Genomic DNA, 17,127 nt, shown 5'->3' on the forward strand with positions numbered 1-17,127 from the left:
TATCTGTTGATGCTCGCTTTGTGACCAACCATATGGTCTATTTTGGAGAAGGTTCTATAAGGTGCTGAGAAGAAGGTAAATTCTTTTGTGTTTGGGTGAAAGGTTTTGTAAATGTCTATTAGGTCCATTTGATTCATGACCTCTGTTAGAGATATTTTTTCTTTGTTTAATTTCTGTTTTGTTGACCTGCCCTTTGTTGAGAGTGGGCTGTTGAATTCTCCCACTATTAATGTGTGGGGATCTATGTGTGGTTTAAGTTGTATTAATGTTTCTTTTACAAATGTGGATGCCTTTGTGTTTGGGGCATAGATGTTCAGGATTGTGATGTCTTCCTGGTGGAATTTTCCCTTGATGAAGTATCCTTCCCATCTCTTTTTATTAATTCTGGTTGAAAGTCTATTTTATCAGATATTAGAATGGCTACTCCTGTTCACTTCTTGGATCAATTTGCTTGGAAAACTATCTTCCAGCCCTTTACCCTTACGTAATGTCTATCTTTGTAACTTAGGTGTGTTTCATGTATGCAACAGATTTTTGGGTCTTGTTTATGCATCCATTCTGTTAGTCTGTGTCCTTTTATTGGAGAATTGAGCTCATTGATGTTGAGAGAGATTAATGACCATTGGCTGTTAGATCCTTTGATTTTGATGTTCTCACCTGGGAAACACGATCACCATTGTTTTAAGGTCCAGAGTTCAGTCTCTTAGTCACTGTACTGACATTGCTATCCTGTTCCTCAGACACAGTGTCCTCCCAGCCCTGCCATCTTGGATTCCCTCAACAAAATACTTTTAAAAGCTCTTTTCTTGCTTTTTTTGGTGATAAAACACTGATCAACAATACATTCTTAACCTCAACAACTACTCACAGAAAGAAGTGTAAACAAAGTTTGAAAAAAACATTGTGGAACTACAGTTGGGTAGTAGGTTGTAAATAACCCAGTAATGGAATTTTTACCATGCACACAAGAGGCTTTATGTTCAAGTTCCAGTTCAAGTATGACACTGTCAACAGATATATGCAACCTTATTAAGAGAAAGAGCCTGAAAAGGACACAAAGCAGTGGTCAGGATTAAGATACCACTGCAGCTGTTGCTGACTGACAAGTACCATTCCCTGGTCTGGAAAGCAGAAGACTATTAAACAGCAAGCTATTCAGAGAGACACATAACTTTTGTAGGCGCTGGAGAATGAAGCCATGGAAATTAATAAAGCAAAAACATTGCGCTGTGGGTGTCAACCCTGATTCTAACAGTTTTTCCTGTGTTATGTAAACCTGCAATCAGGGAGGTATCATGAACGCTCATGATACCTCTTGATACACAACTTCATAAGGATTACTTAATAAGGTGGGCAGACTCTGTGGTAACATTTTTTCATAAAATGTGAAGTGAGGCTTTTCCAAAGACCGGAGATGTGCTTACGGCCACATATGTGGCTTGTGCAGCTAAGTAAACTTCACTGGAGAAACTGGGCAACAAGAGTTTGTGGAAAGTGATTTAGGAGAAAGGCAAGTAGGAAGGCCCTTAACACCGCTTCAAAATAACATCCTGAAAGATCACGGTTTTGTTTTAATATTTTAAAACTTCAATATAAAAAAAAGTGGAAAAATAAGATGAATCAAATAAAATCAAATAAATTGACAAATGTAGAAGTTGCTCCTAATTTAATGTGTAATCAGATTTCAACATTTTATATAACACCATTGAAAACTCAATAGCACTGAATTGTATTGTCTGAAGGAAAGCTGGGGAGCTGGATGAGAATACTGGAAAACAAAATCATTTCCACAGACCTTTTTTTCACATCGCCAGCACTTTGTTCTGCACACTTCCATCTTGGAGAGAAATTAGTGGTTTTTCCTATCACCTGGAGTCCGATGTCCCCTCCCCTACCTTTCCCACACGCCCACCCTGTCCCAACCTCCAGCCAGAAAAAAACAAAACAAAACAAAAAACTCGATGGCCTTTAAACTACATCTCCCATAAAGCAGTGCGATGACAGTGGCCCTCTGCCGGAAGTACGGAAGGAGGCCACCAGCGCTGGGAAAACTGACCGCAAAGTTTGCCCGCGGAGTCTTGCGTTGCGGTCACCGTTCCTCTCGTCACCCTTGGGTTAGTAGCCCCAACGGCGTTAGTCAGCTCCGGGGACCTTCAAGGACCCGCGGTCCCAGGGCGTCCCTCTCGCCTTGTGGCGCAGCCTGGCGCGGGCTAGAGGGCGCAGGCGCTGGAAGCCGACCTGGCGCTGCACGCCGGCCGGTGGCTACTAACATTTGCAGCCAGGTTTTCGATGGGGTAAAATCAACTGCTTCGGTTGTGTCTTTCCTTGAAATAAGGAACCTTAAACTAGAGGAAAAATAACTGTTCAAGGCCATATTTGTGTGGGTTGCTCTTAATGGGTTAAGTTGGTATCGATAGCCCAGCGAGTGGAATGTATTACCTGATGTTTGTTCGGTGGTTGAATTAACAGATCCACCGTGAAGCCCTATTGTAGCCTGCTAGAGCCATGCTGGGCAGTTCTAGGGCTCCAGGATACTTACTAGTAAAAATGGGTGTTGGTTTGGTCAAAATATAGTCCCTTTAAAATTCAAATCTCTTCTTATTGCCCTCTCCGAGTAGCCCTGGAAAACAGGGGGGCGGGGAGAGGGGGCAACGCTTTACCCTGCCCCCACCTCCCTCACTTTCCACAGGACCTGCCAATAAGAAATGATTTGCAGGTAATGCTGCTGCATATCAAGTCTTCCAAGCGTCCCCGGAAGGAGTCAAGGCAGTTTTACTAAGTAATTTGTATTGAGAAAGCTAGAGGGAAAGGGGCTTATGCTTGTATCTCCTAGTCTATCGAATGTTTTATGCGTCCACATTGCATTGGTGGCAGTGTATGACACAGCATGTTTGAATGTCCAATATTGGAGTCACCTAGGACGATGGAGTGACCATGAACTCTGAAACCATGACCTCTGAACAGGGGACAGTGAAGTATTAAAAGTAAACTTCCCTCAAGAAACTGTAACAGGAGTTTGTAAAAATGATTTAAGAGAAAAAGATTTAAGACACGTAGCAATACTTCAGAATAAAGTCCTTGAGTATTACAACCTGGCTACAATATTTTAAAGTATTTTAAAACTTCAATATGGAAAGTAAGTAAAATAAATCAAATGAAAGTAAGTTGACTAATGCAGAGGTTACTCCTAATTTCATTTGTGAACAGATTTTAATTAGGTTTCCTGGACTACCTTGAGCAGTTATAAATTATTTGTAAATAACAGGAGACACAAACAGGAAAGCAGATATCAAGTCAGAAAGATAATCTTGGGCCCATTGTTTTCCTCATCTTTGTGCAGAGTGGATTTGGCTAGCCAGGTTGCTGTTTCAAAATCTAAGAGACGAGGTCTGCAGTACCAAGAAAGAAGAAAAGAATATTTTGAAGTTAATAATGGAAACAGGAATTTTTTTAATCTTTTTTTTTTTTAACACAACTCAGGACTGCATATTATTCATGGCTTTGCTTTGTTTACAACAAAACAAGATGCCAAAGAAGACAAAGTTAATAATTTTAAAACTACTTCAGGACAGTAGAGTGGCCAACAAAACCTTTATGCAAAAGTAAGCACAAAGATGCGTGTCAAGGGTAACAGTGCAGTGCAATGAGACAAACATAATTTCAGGAATAGTGCTGAGTCATGAATTATCCATGAATGAAAATAAATCCTGACCTAGTCTACCTCACACTGTGCACAAAACTCAGTACCATATGGATTGCAAAATTAATTATGTAAGGTTAACCAGTAAATTGTTTTTATGTGAAGTTTTAAAAGCTCTTGAATAACTGTAGAACCATAATTTCTTTGAGAGATGACACCTGTAACAGAGTGTAGAATCAGAATACTGCTTATCATCTGCTTAAGCATCTGCCCATAATTTCATCTGCCTTGACTCCTCCCCCCCCATGCCCCTGCTCTGTCCCTCTTCTATAGCTCAAATGCCCATGCCTTTTTAGATTATTACTGCTCTCCTACCTCTCCAAGCTCCTCATCGCCATTCTGAGAGGTGTTTTGTTATTGTCAGAACCTACTCTTAGGCACATAAACTGAATTAAAATTCTCAACTTAGAGCAGTTTCAAAATCTATATGGGAGTAGCAGTGGACTACAGAGGATCTTTTGACAGGTATATTGGTTTGGAAACTTACTGTTTTTCCTAGATCTGCGCATAAATAATGTTTATCCGTTCATGCAAAAAGCAGTTGCAAAAAAGGTTTCTCTCTCTCTTTTTTTTAAGGAAGAAATGTCTTTTGTAAAAAGAAATCCAAAACGCATAATACTTTCTGAACTCCACAGTTCAGCTGCAGAAGGAGATGTTGCCAAGGTAGCAGCAATACTCAGTCACTCTCCATCTCTTCTCAATGAAACCTCTGAAAATGGCTGGACCGCCTTGATGTATGCTGCAAGGAATGGGCATCTCGAAGCTGCCCAGTTTCTGCTTGAGAAAGGGTAAACGTCTTAGGGCTGTATGGCCTACAAGCGTTTGTGCTTTAATTTCTGCTATCATGTCCACTCACATTTTCCTGTAGACATGTTTATATTGATGGGCTGGTAAATAGCTTATTGCGCAGTTTATTCTATGAAAGGTAGCCTAATTTATCACTAAAGCAACTTTTTTTTTTTTTTTTTTGGCAAGGGGAGGATGCAGTGTTAGGGGTTAAACTCAAGGCCTCCCTCATTCATATCAGGCAAGCTCTCTAACTCTGAGCTACATTTTAAAAGTAAATTTCTTAATTGAGAAGTTAACCCTTCATATTTTGTTAGAAAGAATATCTAGGAGGAGTTTAATGACATTCTTCTAAATACAATTGTGAGGCTCATTATGGCTACTATGGAGTATATAGACTGTTTCTTTAAGGCACATGAAGATACTTTTTCATTTTATTTAAATGTCTACTATCATTAACTTTTCTTAAAATTAGTTCTTGATTCTTTTAACCTTCAGTAGTGAACTATGAACCAAATGACAGAAAAGAAAAAAAATAGTCTGTGTATGTATTTTACTAAAATAAATACAAAAGAAAATGTTTTACTTATTTTTCCTTGTTTTTTTTTTTTTTTTCTTCTATCTAGATGTGACAGATCACTTGTCAATAAGTCAAGGCAGACTGCACTGGATATTGCAGTGTTTTGGGGTTATAAGCATATAGCTAACTTGTTAGCTAATGCAAAAGGTGGGAAGAAACCTTGGTTCCTAACCAATGAAGTAGACGAATGTGAAAATTATTTTAACAGAACACTACTGGACCGGAAGAGTGACAAAAGAACTAATTCTGACTGGCTACAAGCTAAAGAGAGCCACCCAGCCACAGTTTATATCCTTTTCTCCGACTTGAACCCCTTGGTTACTCTAGGTGGAAATAAAGAAAGCTCGCAGCAGCCAGAAGTCAGGCTTTGCCAGCTGAACTACACAGATATAAAGGATTACTTGGCTCAGCCGGAGAAGATCACTTTGGTGTTCCTTGGAGTGGAGCTTGAAATGAGAAAAGGATTGCATAACCATGCTGGAGATGTCCCAGGCGAAGAGGAGGATGGTTTGGTTGCATGGTTTGCGCTCGGTATAGATCCTGTTGCTGCTGAAGAGTTTAAGCAAAGGCATGAAAATTGTTATTTTCTCCACCCTCCAATGCCAGCTCTTCTGCAGTTGAAAGAAAAAGAGGCTGGTGAGGAATGAATATGTTTGCATGTGTCGGTAATAGTCAGGTTTTAAAACCAGTTTGGAGTTGTCTGTTTGTACAGTGTTAGGGTAGCACAGTGAACAGAAGACCTAAGAACTCCCTCAAGTTTTCTATCCAGAGCACTGTTCTACGGCTGGCCGAAATTTTAAGCTGCCAAATGATGCTTTCATTTGTTTTTTCTGTGAATAACATTTGAGCCCCTACTGGACTTTCAACATGATGCCAAAGACCTCAGCTTTTTTATATTTTGATTTTGCTTTTTAATATCATTTTTTAAGAAAGAAAAAACAAGAGTTTTATTCAAAAATGCCCATTTGTTGTTGCTCCAAGAATAGTCCCTGTACCCCCACATTGTATGTGTATGTATGTGCTTCAAAGAACAAGGTTAATTGTAGCTACTTCATAAAGCATGAATTGTAGGTATATAGGTAGAGTGGAGGTCAGGAGCCTAATTAGGGATGGATTAGTTACTGCAGTGGCTTAGGACAGAAACAGCAGATTAGAATGATGGTAATGAAGATGGTAAGGAAGTATGTGAGGTACTCTACTTGCTCCATAGATTGGAGTAGAACCTGCATTGGTGAACAAATTAAAGTAATAGCAGAGAAAGGGGAGGAAATAATTGACTTAGATAACAAAAGTCATATTTAGGTCCATACACATAATTTTATAATAAATTCATCTAATAGATGAGCTAATTATTTATTTTTTCTTTATTTTACTAGTGAGGAAACAGTGATAACTACTTTACTATATAACCTCAGACTTCATTATGCCTTAGTTTCCTCTTCTAAAAACCAAGAGTAATCATAGTCTCCCCCCTCATAAGGTTGCTGAGAATACCAAATAAAATAAATAATACATATATGTTTGTATGCATATGTACATACACATCTTTACATGATGTGTAATGCATAACAAATATTAAATACATATTTTTGTATATTGATTCTGATAAAAGGTAAATACTATGATATAAATTGGACTACTTATTCTAAGGTAACAAGAAAACAGTTAATGATAGCTGTTCCTTAAATATTCACCTTTCCCACTTTACATGTTGTTGCATTTATTTTTGTTTTAGTTATTTCAAAAATCCATGCCTCACATATTATATATATATATATATATATATATATATATATATAATTTTTTAGATTTTATTTATTTATTTTATGCATATTAGTGCTCTGAGAGGGCAGTGGAAGGTGTAGATTGTTGTGAGTCATCATGTGGTTGCTGGGAATTGAACTCAGGACCTTTGGAAGAGCAGACAGTGCTCTTAACCACTGAGCCATTTCTCCAGCCCCACATATTTTAAAGAAATTAAGTTTACCGGGCCTCCAAAATAGTTCTAGTCTTATGACCTTGATTGTACTATTTCTGTGAGGTCATAATGTTCTGGAAGAACAAATATAAGGGCTTGAACCAGAGGGTATATATCATAAGATAAATTCTGTTGAGCATGTTTAATGCATTTACCTACAAATAAATGCTGTATGCAAGGGCTGGATGAGAACTGGTTATGTCCCACAGTGCTGTGGACTAGCAGTGGCTTAATACACCAAGGAAGACAGAGAGTTCCTTATTGTTTCCTAGTAATATTCCTTTAAGTACAAGTCCAATATCACAAGTGTAAAGAAAAAATTGATTGTTGTTGCTTTCTTTTCTTTTTTTCAGAACTACAAACAGGATCTAAGGCTTCATAAACATTAAAAGAGTACCCTGACACTCAGCTATATCTGCAGCCCAATATAAGATTTTGTAATCTCATATATGATTGTGTTTGTAAAGTCATTGTATGCTTAGATTAGTGATATCCACTATTTAAGTACCAATACAGAAGCCTGATCTATTAGTCTTTACTATACATGTTAGTACATCTGTCCTATTCAAATTAACATTAAGCTTGATTTTCACTTGGCATATTAGACATTAAATTGAAAGGAAAAATAGCTTGTTTGAATGGCTACAATAATCTAGCTGTGTGATGTTTTTTATCTGTGAGATTATTACAATAAAGTGATTTAAAAAGAAAAATATAAAAATTAATGATAAAGATAATGAATGATAATGATAAAGATAAATACTAAAGCCATTGACCTGTCAGCAATTCCTAAACCAATGTATGTGCTTTACTGTTGCTTCAAAACTTTGTACCTACATATTACTCCAGCTTTTTACAGAAATAAAACTTCTTGTACTTCTTTTTAAAAGGGGTTGTAGCTCAAGCAAGATCTGTTCTTGCATGGCATAGTCGATACAAGTTTTGCCCAACCTGTGGCAGTGCAACTAAAATTGAAGAAGGTGGCTATAAAAGAGTCTGTTTAAGAGAGAACTGTCCTAGCCTGCAAGGTGTCCACAATACATCTTACCCAAGAGTTGGTAAGGTTTTTATTTTTTAAATGTTTGTGCATGTGTGTAAGTAGGAATGTGTATGTGGAGGTGCTATATGTAACCAGAAGAGGGTGGAACTGGATTCACAGTTTGTTGAGAACTATGCAGTGTGGGTACTAGGCTGTAAACTAGTCCTTTGTAAGAGCAAGCTCCGTACTGAGCTGCCACTGCAGTCCCAAGGCTCTTTTTTTTTTTTTTTTTTTTTTAATGAAATCTCAGCTTCCTGGAATCTTGGGTCAGAAGACATTCTGGAAAGAAAGTTTTTGAGGAACTAAAAGGTTTACATTTTTATTAAAAGCCTGTCGTAATTATTCAGTAAAAGACTGCATTGTTCACAGTAAGTCATGTCCTACCTTCAGTTTATCAGTTCAAGAATTTGCTGCCTTAAGATGCTTCACTTGAAAGCTGATCAGTTTGACTCCTCTTATGTAATAAAGTCTCCAGCGTTTTAGTTCCTGTTGGAGATGTTCCCCAACCTTGTGGTCTGAAGCTTGCTTCTCATCCCTGCTCCTGCCTCTGTGCCTCTTTCCTGCTAGCTGCTGTCCTGTTTCCTCTCGAGCTACAGAAATCCCATAACCTAGCTCAGAGAACTGCAAGACAAGTTGCTTAAAGCTCAGGACTCCAGGGAGGAAATGGACCCTTTAATGACTGTCTGATTTTTCCCTGCTCTCATTCGTGATCTTGTGAGGAGGCTTTTCTAGGTTAATGACTTCTAGAGAGATGAACCATTATTTAAGTGTTATTGGGATGAAAGGGGAAAACAAAATTAGTGTATTTTTTAAGTAAACTTTGAATTTTTCAATGTTCATAGATTATCTATTCACACTTGTGCCTAGTATGCCCTAAGGGCAGAGTAAATGTTGCTAGGATTGGAAGAGAGGATGGCAAAAATCTTCCTTTCACTTACTAACAGTATTCTGTGCAATTTCTCAGATATTTATTACGCACTTCAGAGCAGAAAGAAGGAGTTGTTATAAACAGGACTCTTGTTGCTGTAAGATATATACCTGCATATTATTATTGCATACTTGTGTGCTTTGTTTTTCTCTTTTGAACAGATCCAGTAGTAATCATGCAGGTTATCCATCCAGATGGAACCAAATGTCTTTTAGGCAGGCAAAAGAGATTTCCCCCAGGCATGTTTACTTGTCTCGCTGGATTTATTGAACCTGGTAAGCCTTTTCTGGATAATTTTTAGAATTTTAAAACAGCATATGAGGTATATTCTCCAGCAAAACAGAAACACTTAACATTTTTAAAAACTGTTGCTGTATTCTTCTTTAGTGTGTGTGTACATTTCTATGGTGGGAGCACTGTTGAGGTCAGGGACCAGCTTTGTCAGTTTTCTCTCCAACAATGTGAGTCCCAGACTTAGGTCATCAGGCTTGGTGGCGAGGACCTTTACCTGCTGAACCACATCTGCCAACCCCAACATATTTAAGTAGTACTTTAATCATGTAAATTAAGCATTGTATCCATTCCAAAATTTACAAAGGTAATTTGCTTATTTAAAATTTAGTATTTACTTTGTCACATTGCTTGTAACCAAGCAATCCAGGTGGCTCACTCCTATCTGTTGTGCTAGACATAACTGTCACCCTTGCTAAGGGCGATGTGATTATCCCAAATATGGTCATTAGCCTCCATATCCTGCATTCACAAGCCTAGCCATCCTGCTTGACTCTTCCTACAGTGATCAACACCACCTTATAATACATATGTATAGATTACTGACTTTAGCACCATGTTAGTTCTGTTAGAGAAAATGTTCTTCAGCCATTTCTATATGTCACATAGAGCTCATGTGTAATAGGATTTTATTAGTTCTCCCAAAGCAAATGAATGAACATATCTGGATTAATAATAATCTCAATGCACAATGTTAGTCTGCACTGTTAGGTAATTACAGTCACAATCATATATTACTTGGCCCCCAGCTGGGAGCTCTCCTGTGTTAGATCTTGTGATCTTTTTACTGCCTTATAAAGTGGGTACTGTTACAGATCTTTCACAGGTGAGAGCACTGTGGCACAAGAGCTGCTTAACTTGCCCCAGGTCACTGTGAGGGAGAAGGGATTCAAATGCAGGTAGTTTCAGTTCTCTTTGCTCTTACTTACCATGTTGCACTGAGGAGGGGAAGTGGACACCAAGTACCACTTCTAACAAAGAAGCAATTGGCAGTCGATACCGTCTGTGTAAAGTAACATCAGTTTAAGAAATGAGGGAGAGGAAAGAAATCAAACATGGTATATGAAAAAAATAATATTTTTTTAAAATATAAGCCATTCTGAAACTACTATATGTCACATGAATTTTTGGTATATATTCATCTGTTCAGCTGTGGATATTTATTTCAAGATTTTGAAACAGCACTGTAGTACTTTTGTTCCTCTCTTTATATACATTTGAAAGCATTACCTAAGGTATGTATGTACAGTAGAATTGTCACTGCATATATTAGCACATTACACATTACTAAATGTTGCCAAGTGCCTCTCCAGGGCATTCCTACTAACTCACACCTCCACCAACACTACATGAATGGTACATTATTCCGTATCTTCAGCATGTTGGAATTTTCAGTTTGCCATTTGAAAGAGTGTTTGATCTATAGCCCAGATGAGCCTCCAATGTGTAACAATCCCCTTGCCTTGGCCTCGCAAGTACTGGGATTATAGGCAAGTGTCACCAGGCCCAGCATGGGTCTTGTCCTTCAGGGAGGTAAGAAGTGGTTTATTGTTTCTGTTTGTGTTTCCATTATTCTTCATAAGGAAAATCATTCTGATGGGACATCATTGTCAAGTATGTATTAACATCCAGTGTTCCTTTTCTTTTCATTGTAGATGTTTGTAAGATAATGCTTGCAAATGTATATAAAGAGAAGAACAAAAATACTCACTACAGTGCTGTTTTCAATAGTCAAAATTTATCATTTTTGTTCCAGTTTGTTAGCCTTTGCTAAAATTGAATTTAGGTGTTTATTGTTTTAATGGACTGGCAAATCTCTTCCACTAGTCTATGGCTTATTTTTACTGTATACTTCTTGTATTAAATACAAAAACTTATGCATAGAGAATTCAGCAATCTGTCTAAGATAAAAGCTATATTAAAAATATGATTCATTAAATATTGTTACGAATTTTGAAAGTTATAAGCATCCAAATATATTTTACTTAAAATTTTTAATATTATTTGGAGTTCCAGCAAACTCAGAACATTTATTCATTTAAAAAATGCTTTAAAAGAATTCGTTGTGATTTTCAAGGTTTCGATGAAAGCTGGATGTCGTAGTGCGTGCTTATCTGTAGCCTCAGCACTTGGAAAGTAGGCATACTAGAGTCGGGATGAAAGATAGCGTCAACTACCTAGCAAATTCAAAGCCAGCATGAGCTACGTAAGACACTATCTCAAGATAAAACAAAAAATGTTTAATGGATGGGAAAACCAGGTATTCATGAAACTCATGAAATAATGATATATGAATGGTGATGCATCAGATAATAAATCTTTAATTATAGTCAATAGTATAGGATAGTAGCAGAATCTGTAATTAGAGTTTTTATGGAACTGTCAAATTAGGGCTTTTAAAAAATGAAATTTGCTTTCATACTCAGTTTGTGACAACATGCTTCCAAATGTTACAATTTTCTTCACTTCCAGCCTAGACTTAGCATTCATTGAGGGAGGTCTCTTTCCAGCGTGATTTCAAAATGTCCAAGTCATGCTGACCAGCCACTTGTTATTTTGCCTGATTAGGGGAAACGATAGAAGATGCTGTGCGGAGAGAAGTAGAGGAGGAAAGTGGAGTCAAAGTTGGCCATGTTCAGTATATCTCTTGTCAGCCATGGCCAATGCCCTCGTCTTTAATGATTGGTTGTTTAGCTGTGGCAGTGTCTACAGAAATTAAAGTTGACAAGAATGAAATAGAGGATGCCCGATGGTTCACTAGAGAACAGGTAAAGTTCAATTTAATTTCCTTATTCTATTGATTGTTCCGTGATAGTATTGGTTTGGGCATGCAGCAAGGAAGCATATTTTCAACAAGTTGAATGAATGGCTGTAGGCCTCTCATTATGAATGGATAATAGTGTAATTGATAATTCCTTATAGAAAATGTGCGTTGCTGATGTGTCCTGTTTGACTCATTCTGTGAGATTCTCCTAGAATGATAATTTTGTGCCATTTCAAACTTTACACATGGTACCTACTGATGAATGATAAACCCTTTTGATTAACTTAGAGTATTAATATTAGTTCAGACATAACAAATATTAATCTGAAACATTCACACTAAAGCAAAAAGCTCTCAAAAAAGTCAGTTAAAATGCTTGCAGTTTTTGTGTATTTTGAAAAATAATGCTGAAGCATATGGATTACCAAGAGTTTGAGTATGAAATACATAGTGAGTTTCTGTCCAGCCTGGACTGTACAGTGAGACTCCATTATATATGTGTGTGTGTACACATATATATATAATGCCATATATATGTATATAAGTATATATATATATGTATATACACATATATATGTATATATACATATATATACATATATATATCAAAGAAAAGAGGAAGTAGGAAGAAAACAAAAAAAGAAATATACTGAAGGACAAGAAAAACATAGATGTCACCAAATATATAAATATGTCATATGTATTCATAAGAACTTTTAAAAATAGCATCTCTAAGTAATAAAGATACATTATTGAACTGGTTTTTAGCCAATACTTTGTATAAAAAAATGGATACAATATAGTATTAAGCTTGTAGAATCATTTATGGTTTTGCCCATATGAAATTAATTTTTATTTTGTACTCATAAAAGAAATTAGATTGCTTTTTTAGCATTGTAGGAAAAGGAACCCATACCCAAACATTGTCCTGACTTTGAAGTTAAACACAGGACATATATTCATAGCCTTCTTTTCATATCCCTTTCAGGAACATTTAAGAATTGAAACAGTGAATCCCTGAAGCAGCTGAAAATACTTTGTTGGCTGGCCGTCTAATGTGTGTATTATGGTTATGTTTTAGGTTGTGGATGTTCTTACCAAAGGGAAGCAGCAAGCATTCTTCGTACCACCAAGCCGAGCCATTGCACATCAGTTAATCAAACACTGGGTTAGAATGAACCCCAATCTCTAATTGAAAAATACTAACCTCTGTTGGAATATGATTTAATGTTTAATACTTCTTATTTCTCAAGTAAGATTAGATATATTTATTAATCTTTAGAATCATATATTATAAAATCTGGGGGCTTCAAAAATATTTTAAATGTTCTTTCCATTATTAACTACAAAATTCATAGTGTTGTAAATTAGAATGATGCCTCAGATTTTCATAAAATTGGAGTCAACCTGTGAACATTTTTGTTGTGATTCCCGATTTTATCTCACAAAACTAACTGTATTTCTACCAAGAAAAATAATGTTGGAATAAATGTGCTCCAGAAATTGGATAAACCTTAATCCATGTCTTGAAAGGACTGGATTCCTTGCTGGACATACGCATCAAAATAACTTTATTGAATTTTGAGCTTCAATATATATTTAGTCATCTACTAGCCATTCTCTTGGCCTATTGTTGTAGGAGTGGTACTGTTCTAGTGTTGCTACTGGTTTAGTATGACTAGTGCTAAGAATTACTTTATTTTAAGAGTTTACCCATTACTGATCTTAGAATATTACACTCATGAGTAGAGAACTAAAAAAACATATGTACACCATTGTATCTGGGACCTCACAGTTAAATTCAAAGCAAACTACTACATCTGTCTGTTTCACTTATACTTAAAGTTGCTATTAAGACAAGTGAAGATTTTCCAGTTTTTCACCTGACTTTAACATTTTAGAAAGGAATTCCTGAAGGTCAGAAACTAAATCTCAATTGTATTTATATTTTAAATAAATGAATTAATTAATTAAAACAAATTTATTTTGTGATGAGGGGTATATTTGCTTTGGAAAGAAATATATAATAATTGCTGTCAGTATTCATTACACTGTAATATAATATCTTGGCTTTGGCCTTATTTTATCACATCCTAAGAAGCCTTAATTATTATACCTTAGAGTTGAGTTGCTAAGATCCTAGAGAAAGTAGTTGCAGTATTTCAGTTTTACAATATAGACAGACACATTTATTTTGCTTGGCAGTTTTGCAATTGTTTTTAACTATATACATTTACATATTTGCCTCTTTACTATTCTGTTAGAACTTGAAGAGATCTTAAGCACAGTAGATGTTGGACATAATCATTGAAACTGTAGTATGCAGCTAAGAACTAGATTTTTCCTGTACTAGGAAACAGAAGCTATTACCCAAAAGTATCTGTGGTCTAAGGAGTTAGAAAATGGTTCAGTCATAACAGTGCTTGCTGTGCAAGCTTGAGTCCTTGAGTTCAGATCCTCTGCACCCATTCAGAAACTGGGTTCAGTGACATACAAATCTAATCTCAGAACTAAACAGGCAGAGACATGAGTATCCTGGGGCTTCATGACCAGTCAGTCTGGTGAATCAGTAAGCTCAATGAGATGAGAGACCTTGCCTTGAACCACAAGGTAGAAAAAGCTGCAGATGGCTCAGTGCTGAAGAACACTTTGTGTCCTTGTGGAGTTTGGTTCCCAAGATCCTCCTCAGGAGCTCACATCTACCTGTAACTACAGCTCCATGAGATCCAATACCCAATACCCTGTTCTGGCCTCTGCAGACACCTGCATGCACGTTTACCTAACACACAGACATATAAATAGAGTGATTGAAGAAGACAGCTGACTTCTGCCTCTGGCCTACACACACACACACACACACACACAGAGAGAGAGAGAGAGAGAGAGAGAGAGAAAGAATGACAGTAGGTTAAAAGGAATGATGATAAAAAGAATGGACTTAACTTATCAAATGTTGTTAATTGGTACTACTTAAAATTTACTTAACCTAAATAATATAACTTTCTTAGAGAATTTATTTTACTAATAAATACTATTGCTTAGCAGTTAATGAAAGCTTATTAAAATGAGAACTTGAAACCAAACGAAAAACTATTCAGGAAATTTATATACGTGGTAACTTGGAGTTGTATAACTATATTAAAATAATATACTTTGATTATTATGAAATATGATCAACTGAAGTTTATTTTTGTTCTAACTGTGCTTTTAACTTGTGGATTCTTACATTACATTGTAAATTCCCACATCTTTAATGTTAAATAGCAAAGTAAAATACCAATGTTGAAAATGTATAAATTCAGTTTCAGGTTCCTACCGTACCCGGGTAAATTAGTGAGTAAATTATCGTCTTTAATAATCATTCCTAAATTTTGACCTTTGAAAGGTGAGGTTACATGTAAATATGGCTGCTATCTTAGCCAGTTCTAGAGGAGCAAATGCCCCCAACTATCCAATGGGAATCAGTGTAACAATGCATTAAAATACATTGTGTATTGTGGGTGTTTTTAATGTTTTGGTGAGTTTTTATGACACATATAAATTTTAGCCAGTATCATCTGCTTATTATTAATGATGTTCGCAAGCAAATGTTCAAATCATTTTAAAGGTTCAATGCACAGAAGATTTTTCCTTTCCTTTTTTGAGCTGCAATCTTACTGTAGCCCAGGAAGGGCTCAGAATCATAGTCTTCATGTGTCAAGCTATTTTGTTTTTCAATTACACATGGTTACCAACATGCCTGATGAAAGAATTAAAATTTTGATTTGGTGCCAGAGTGTGGTCCAGTGGTGATATACTTGTGTAACGCCTCCAAGGCACTAAATTTGAACCCTAGCATGTTTTTAAATGTCTATTTGAGTCTTAAGTTCTGTAGTTTGGGGTAAAATGTACCAACACATGGGCTTGCGTGCACTCATTGTCAATAATTAAAGTGTATAGATTTACAGCTATATATGCAGCATAGTCTACCTTAATTACTTGTCTACTATAGTCAGTATTTACATTTTGAATTTTTCACTTGTTTATAGTGTGTGATGAATTGAAAGCTTATAGTCTACCCTAGCAAGGCAAGCCTGTAATTCCTGATAATCAGGCCTAAGGCTGGAGGATTGCAAATTCAAGACCTGCCTGAACTACGAAGTGACTTTGAAATCACGCTGGACTGACTTAGTGAGATCTTATCTCAAAATAGGAAATAAGAAAACTGTTGAGGATATAGGTGGGAAACTCACAGAGACGTGATTCAATTCACAGTGACATATACATACAGAGAGAGTACTAAAAACTCACACTGTTGTGAAAGTTAGTCAGACTTGAAGCCACAGATGTGGGGAAAGAGAAAACAGAAAGAGAGACAGAAGGAAGAAGTGTGAGCTTATGCCACAAAGCACTGAGAGCTGGGGCTACTTTGAGGAGGCAGAGGTTGCAAGCAGTGGTGGTGGCAGCTGCCCTTATTCTCCAAAAGCTTTTGAGTAGGCCAGTTCTTCAGAACTGTGAAAATAAATACCAAAAGCAACCTTCCCCCCCTTTTTTTCATTTTTAAGCATTTTATTTATTTTTTTATTAATTACAGTTTATTCACTTTGTATCCCCCCTGTACCTTCGTCCCTCCTCCCCTCCCAATCCCACCCCCCTCTCCCGGTCCACTGATAGAGGAGGTCCTCCTCCCTTCCCTCTGATCCTAATCTGTCAGGTCCCATCAGGACTGGCTGCATTGTCTCCTTCTGTGGCCTGGTAAGGCTGCTCCCCTCTCGGGGGGGGGGGGGTGATGATCAAAGAGCAGGTCAATCAGTTCACGTCAGAGACAGTCCCTGTCCCCATTACTATGGAGGCCACTTGGATACTGAACTGCCATAGGCTACCTCTGTGCAGGTGTTCCAGGCCATCTCCATGAGTGGTCCTTATCTGGAGTGTCAGTTTCAGAAAAGACCCGTGTGCCCATATTTTTAGGATCTGTCTCTGTCCTTGTGGAGCTCCTGTCCTCTCCAGGTCTTACTATCTCCCACTTCTTTCATAAGATTCCCTGCACTCTGCCCAAAGTTTGTCTATGAGTCTCAACAT

The 17,127-nt window shown here is 37.0% G+C and overlaps 1 protein-coding gene across 3 annotated transcripts; it reads left to right on the plus strand.

Moving 5' to 3' along the window:
* Nucleotides 1-2,020: 2,020 nt before the first annotated feature.
* Nudt12 (nudix hydrolase 12) lies at nt 2,021-15,841 on the plus strand. 3 transcript variants are annotated; one of them, XM_055628388.1, is made up of 7 exons: nt 2,021-2,114; nt 4,277-4,488; nt 5,113-5,702; nt 7,935-8,102; nt 9,173-9,286; nt 11,871-12,070; nt 13,148-15,841. In XM_055628388.1, exons 2-7 carry the CDS (start codon nt 4,283-4,285, stop codon nt 13,256-13,258), a joined length of 1,389 nt encoding a protein of 462 aa, XP_055484363.1. In that variant the 5' UTR covers nt 2,021-2,114; nt 4,277-4,282; the 3' UTR covers nt 13,259-15,841. The 3 variants fall into 3 exon arrangements, with proteins under 3 accessions (XP_055484363.1, XP_055484364.1, XP_055484365.1); XM_055628389.1 differs by having other exon boundaries at nt 4,281-4,488; XM_055628390.1 differs by having other exon boundaries at nt 4,336-4,488.
* The last annotated feature ends 1,286 nt before the right edge of the window (nt 15,842-17,127 follow it).

This window comes from Psammomys obesus, unplaced genomic scaffold (assembly GCF_907164565.1).
Source record: "Psammomys obesus unplaced genomic scaffold, mPsaObe1.curated_primary_1811, whole genome shotgun sequence".
Lineage (NCBI taxonomy): Eukaryota > Metazoa > Chordata > Mammalia > Rodentia > Muridae > Psammomys > Psammomys obesus.